Here is a 6,000-nt window from a genome sequence, read left to right as displayed (position 1 = left end):
TCCATTCGACAAGATGTTTACTGAGTAGAGTACAGAAGCATATGTGCAGAAAGTGAGATCACAATGTCCTTAAAGTAACACGCGCCACCAGGATGATATACTTCAAGAAGAAAGTGCAAGCAGTAAATGACTTCCAATCTGCATAAACTCTTCTCTGTCCCGAAGCTCCCGGAAAGTTCGGTGTGAGATTAGCCTGCACCCAGGATAAAAATCTGAATTCCCATCAAGCCAGGACTGATGGGCTTTCCCAGGAAACTCACGTGCTCTGAGAGTTCATGCTGGGAAGAGCCATTCCATGCTTCTAATCCTTCCCGGTCTCACAGCCTGGCTTTGGGGGCTCTCACACAGACAACAGACAGACACACAGACACAGACAGACAGACACACACCCAGAGCTACATCTGTCCCAGATCCTGTGTCAGCCCTCCCTTCCTCCATCCATTTCCTGAGCCAGAGAGAGGCGCACGCTGGACGGCAGACAGCAATCACGGCTCTCTGGCTATCTCTCTTCAGTTTGACAGCATGTGTGAGCTGTGCTAGTCTGGGAGGGTTGAAGCAGGACAGAGGGGGCTGGGGTTAGGGAGGCCGGGTAGGGGCAGAGGGCAGAGGGGGCAGGGCAGGCACAGAGGCCACGATTTTCTCCGTTTTCATGAAGGCTGTGTGCACATTATAGTAGGCGGCCTCGTTGATAAACACAGGGTATATGGTGCGGTCTCCCTGGTACAGCTTGTCCTCGCCATTGAACAGCCGAAACATGGGCGCACCGGGCTGCAGCGGCTCAAAGTCTCGATCCTGGGAGAAGCCACAGCTAAGGGTTGCTGGGTGACCATTGCCCAGGGAAGGGGGGCACGCCTACTGCTACCTCCCAAAGATGCCCCCTTCCGTCCAGCCTTGCCTGCCTACCCTGCCTCTCAATCCAGGTAACATCGGTGAGGCCGATGGGCAGAGCTGGCTCAAGACCCTGAAAGATGGGTGCTCCCTGACCCCCAATAACCTTCCATGCAAGATAACCCCTTCAAAAGTGGCTTCAGGAGCAAAGCCCCGGGCCTGCACAGGCCCCTGCTCCACAGCACCCCTTGTGGCGTCAGGCAGAGCAGCCGCTGCCCAGCTGCTGCTTTCTCCCAGCCCAACTCAGGCCTGGGTATGTTCACAGACCAGTTTGAGGTGGGCTGTACCCTCTCCCCACCGCATCCTCCTGCACTCGGCAGCCATGGGCGGGCGGCCACTGTTAAGGAGGCCCCAACTTCTTCGCAGGTTCTGTGAGGATCTCTGTAGCCCGCTGTGCTGGGGACCCCTCCCCAGGGCCTGTTTTCCACCACACCCCCCAACTCTGGGTCAGGGGGCTTCCCTGCCCAGCACGGACCTGCAGCTGGGGGTGCACGATGCCAGCCAAGTCCCCAGCCGCAGTGCGAGGGAAGTCCTCCTCTCCAAAAGGCCTGTAGACTTCCATTTCAAAGGCAGGAAAGGCAGAGCCTGTGACGGGTGGGGGCCGGGGGTGAGGGCCTTTCACTCCAGGACTCCCAGAGCCTCCCCTCCCCTCCAGACCTCAGTTTCCCCGTTTCACCTTGATTGAAGAGTTCAATGAAGTCTAGACTGGAGGCCACCAGCGCTCTCATACTAGAGAATATGTCCGCCCGCAGCACGCCCTGAGGCTGGGGGCCTAGCTCCAGAGCTGGGGACAGGAGGGGAGTCAGTCCTCCTCCTGCCCACAGTGACCCCCCTCCAGGCCCTGCCCACTCCCCAGCCTCACTCATTCCAATCTTGCCCACTGAATCCAGGCTGAAGAACTCCCCAGAAGGCTGGAAAAGAATAACCCGGCAGGGCAGCTCCAGATTCTGTAGCTGGGGGGGAAGAGAGAGACAAGTCAAGGCCTCAAACCTCCTTGGAAGGGGAGACTGAGGCAGGAAGACAGACACAGAGTTCTCCCCCTGCACTCTAGCCACTCGTCCCTCTTTTCTCCATTAGGGGAGTTGTTCTGGAGTGAGGTCCCCGAGCCAGGCCTGGAGCTCTGGGCCCTCTGAGGACCCTGGGGGGGGGGGGGGAAGGGGTCTACCTGCAGGTAGCGGCACATGTGCAGGGCAAAGACACTGCTGTTGGCCTTCACTATGATGCAGGCTCCCATGTTGGCTGTGGTGTTGTGCAGGTCCAGGGTGAAGTCGAAGGCCTGGTTGGAGGCCTTGGGCCCCAGCCATTGGTTCAGCTCTCGGGCCCTTGTCATCTCATAGGGCTCATCAGGGGTGACCTCAGAACTGGGGGGAGGGAGGGTGCCAGAGCTGGGGCGCTGTCAGTCTGCAGTGGTTTAACAGGGGAGGGGTAGCCCCAGCTGCTGCCGGGACCCTTCCCCCTACAGAGCAGCTCAGGGCAGGGCCCTTACTGGCTCCCCACTTCCCTCCCCAACCCCGAAAGTTCAAGTTCAGTCTCTACCTGCCCGCTAGCCCTCACCTGACTTACTCCCCATACTTCCCAGGCACCGTGCCAGCCGCACTGCCAGGCCTCTGCTCTCTCCAGAGTCTCCACTGGAAATCCAGCCCACTTCTACTCACTTCCCCCAGGAAGCCTCCCTGACTGCACTTGGTGTGGTGGGATGCTCTGGGTAGCCTTTCGCCTGTGGGTGTTGCCTCCTGGTATTTGATGGCTGACTTTTCCCTCTTGTTCCCAATCAACTGAAGCTATGCCTCGGTTTTATTCTCCAGTCCTTTTCCCAGCTGGAATCTGTGAAAACCTTCAGAGAGGAGCTGTGAACAGTGGCAGGGGCCCAGGATGGGTCAACACAGTTGGTGAATTTGATCTTTTGGGGAAAGTACAGGGGCCTGGCCCAGCATGTAGTCAGGAAAGCCTTCCTGGAGGAGGTGGCATTGGCCCGGCTTTCTCTAAACTGAGAGGGAGGGCTGGGCAGTGTGGGCCTAGGTGTGTGTAGGGGAGGTTGGGCCGGGTGCAGCCCCTGCTGTGGGCTGGCGCCCGCTGGAAGCAGAGCACTCACTCGAGTAAGGCATCAGTGAAGCTGCGGTTAAGGTCTTGGTCTATGTAGCGGCGGCAGACGGCAGAGGCCTCAGGGTTGGCGAGGATGGGGATGGCGGAGAAGCTGGGGCGCTTCAGCTCCTCGGGGCACCGCAGCCAGTGCTGCACCAGGCAGATGCCAGACATCTCGTTGCCGTGGGTGCCCCCAGTCACGGCCACACGGAGCAGGGGCTCCTGGGGCGCAGGCAGCCAGGACATCGCCATGTGAGGTGGGCACCTGCTGGGGGGGCACACACCGGAGCCGGGCACAGACTCAGGGCGCAGTGCTCAGGGCGCGGTGGCGGGGTGTGTCCCTGGAGACTGAGGCACGCAAGCTGGCAGGACAGGCACTTGTGGACCCAGGGCGCTGCCAGCTGTGCCCCCCTGCACTCAGGAGCCCCCTTGCATTTGTCCCACCCAGTGCCTGAAGCCTCTTCTAGAAGCTTTCTGAAGGTGAGCTCTGCCCTCCACTGTTCTGTAAAGATCCGGGTTTCCTTACGCCTTTCCGAGGGATACTTCTCTCTCCTGTGCCACAAAGGGGGGCCCAGACCTTCAGGGATGGACTTGCCTGGGGGCACCCAAAGGAGGAGGCCTGAGTTCCAGGGCTCCCCCGAGCCAGGGCACTGGCTTTCCACTCCCTACCTGTGCACGCGGGCCTGGGCTTCTGCAGGCCGGGGCTGCAGCGTGGCCTCTGGGCCTGGCTGCGTTTATCCTGGCCGCATTTATGGGCTGGGAGCTTCCTCTGCAGGACGTTTTTGTGCCAAGCTGGCAGCGTAGGGAAGGGGCTGAGGTCCACAGAGGCAAAGGTCACAGCGCCAGGCTCCTCCCAGGCATCCAGCCATGGTCTGATTCGTCCAGTTCTTCTGGGCGGCTCTGTCCCTGCTGGCTCTTCAATGCTTTATACCAGATGGCATGGTGTTGCAGTGTGTACACTTGTCCTCTACTGGGGCATTATAACACGACATTCCCTTTCCTCTATTTCCAGAAAGGACCTTCAGATGAGTGGACAGATTCCACGGACACCTCTGCCTGGCCCTTGGGCACCAAATCCATTCTACTGTTACAAAAAAGACTGGTGCTCTACCAGCTGAGCCACAGCTCCACTTCCAGTTTGTTTCTGGTGGTTCACTGGAGAAAAGAGTCTCACGGACTTTCCTGCCTGGGCTGGCTTTGAACCACCATCCTTCGATCTCAGCCTCCTGAGAAGCTGGGATTGCAGGTGTGAGCACGTGGCTTGAGCATCCCTTTAAACAAACACTGCGCTTCCTCAGACTCTTCCCCCACCCGCCCTTCCTGAAGATCTCCTGCCGTGATGACACTTCTGTGCCCTTTTTTCAAATGCTCTTGTCACAGGATGGGCATCTTTCTTGCTTCTTTCCCAGAGTTCAGTGACCACTTTTGAACCAATGGGCAAGCTCAGTGGTAAAGAGCTGCCAAGAAGAAGGTGCCTGTGTGTTCCCCAACTAGTTAATTCCTGGCTATTTCCTATGTTCCATTTTCCCTTATTCCCCCTGCCTCAGACCCACTACAGGTAGGGAAACTGAGGTGCTGGCAGGAGGCAGGGCTGGACTCAAAATCCAGGGCACCCTACCCGACGACTCAGGAAAAGCCAGGTGAGGCCCACTGCACTGGCCCAGGGCCGACCTTCCCAGGGGCCCAGCTGTCTGCTAGCAGGAGCCAGTGTGAGTCCAGAGGCCACTGTGTGGAGGCAGGGCAATGAGCCATGTGTCCTGGTTACCCATTGCCAAGTTCTTGAACTTGGGACCCTAAGGTTGGGCATTGGGTCCAGACATGCAAGTCCTCCATACTGAACTTGGATCTGTTCCAGATGCAGGCAGGCAAGCCAGCCTCAAGCGATCTGGCCATCCTTCCTTTCATCCTTCCTTCCTTCCTTTCTTCCTTCCTTCCTTCCTTCCTTCTTCCTTCCTTCCTTCCTGTCTTTTCCTGGAACGCTTGAACTCCAGGCCTGGGTGATGTCCCTGAGTCTTTTTGAGCTCAAGGCTAGCACTCTACCACTTGAGCCACAGCCTTACTTGTGACTTTTATCAAGTAGATAAGAGTCTCACAGACTTTCCTGCCTGGCTGGCTTCTAGCCGTGACCCTCAGAGCTCAGCTTCCTGAGTTCCAAGGATTACAGGCGTGGGCCACCAGCATGGCTTCTCTCACGTTCGTGTGGCCTGAGGGTCACACCTGACGTCTCACTGGTCTGAGCCCACTGCCTCGACGGCCGCCCAGCCCCTTGTCCCTGCAGGACTCTGTGAGTTTGGAGCCCGGGCCCCTCTTTTCCCTTGGAGGATCCCTGAGGGGTGAGTGGGGTGTGACAGCAGGCCTCCATGGCTCCCAAGAGCTCCTTCTGGGGCCTGGCATGGCACGTGAGGCTGTTCCCCTGTGACTCTGCTTCCCCTCCGCCCTCAGCCCCGGGCGGGGACTGGTGAGAGCCTCAGCTCCGATGTGGGAAGTACGGTGCCTCTCTCTTCTAGCACAGGGCAGCCATGAGACCTGGGACGCCAGAGGCGGGCCTTCCACACATCTGACCAGAGATGCTGTCCCATGACTTCTGAGCCCTCCTCCTGTGGACACCCTGGTTTTGAAATGTGGCTACTGTTAGGAAACTGAGTATGTGGAAGAAAGGAGACCGAGACCTCAGCAAACCAGGACAGGCTTGCAGTGGGACTCCATGGCAGGGCTGGTAAACACCCGGGCCAAGGCCGGAAAGGGTCCACTGGGCGCACAAAGCCAGTTGTGAGTTTTCACAGGAAGGGAGGAATTGCCGTATAACTGGACGGGGTCGGGGCGGGGGGACGCCAGGAAGGGCGCATCTAGGGTTTCCAGCAACTGGGTAAAAGAGATCATGGTGGACAGGTAAAGAATAACCAGTCAGAAGCTAGAGCTGGATTGGAGAGTTTAAGGGCCGGGTGAGAAGCCTTGGTCGCGCCCTGTCCCTGGACCATAGATGTCTAGACTGTGGTGTATGGATGGGAGACCCAAGAAGGTGCCAAAGCA

At 58.4% G+C, this 6,000-nt stretch overlaps 1 protein-coding gene across 1 annotated transcript; it reads right to left on the bottom strand.

Annotated features, from left to right (window-relative positions):
* Positions 1 to 3,745, bottom strand: Acy3 (aminoacylase 3). The gene is made up of 7 exons (XM_090347243.1): positions 3,640 to 3,745; positions 2,981 to 3,238; positions 2,054 to 2,249; positions 1,751 to 1,841; positions 1,565 to 1,672; positions 1,364 to 1,473; positions 1 to 792 (listed from the first exon to the last, which is right to left on the bottom strand). Exons 2-7 carry the CDS (start codon positions 3,220 to 3,222, stop codon positions 577 to 579), a joined length of 963 nt encoding a protein of 320 aa, XP_090203369.1. The 5' UTR covers positions 3,223 to 3,238; positions 3,640 to 3,745; the 3' UTR covers positions 1 to 576.
* Positions 3,746 to 6,000: the final 2,255 nt, after the last annotated feature.

Source organism: Megascapheus bottae, chromosome 16 (genome assembly GCF_031878675.1).
Source record: "Megascapheus bottae isolate mThoBot1 chromosome 16, mThoBot2.hap1, whole genome shotgun sequence".
In the NCBI taxonomy this organism is placed as follows: domain Eukaryota; kingdom Metazoa; phylum Chordata; class Mammalia; order Rodentia; family Geomyidae; genus Megascapheus; species Megascapheus bottae.
The sequence above is the reverse complement of the archived record's forward strand: the minus strand, read 5'-3'. Positions and strand labels throughout refer to the sequence as shown.

Bases quoted from the DNA above. Each gene is read 5' to 3' on its own strand.
- Acy3 (XM_090347243.1), bottom strand. From the start codon at position 3,222: ATGGCGATGTCCTGGCTGCCTGCGCCCCAGGAGCCCCTGCTCCGTGTG. The intron at 1,842-2,053 runs GTAGACCCCTTC...CTTCCCCCCCAG, and splicing joins ACATGTGCCGCTACCTGCAG to CTACAGAATCTGGAGCTGCC. The intron at 793-1,363 runs GTCCGTGCTGGG...GGCTTCTCCCAG, and splicing joins TCGTGCACCCCCAGCTGCAG to GATCGAGACTTTGAGCCGCT.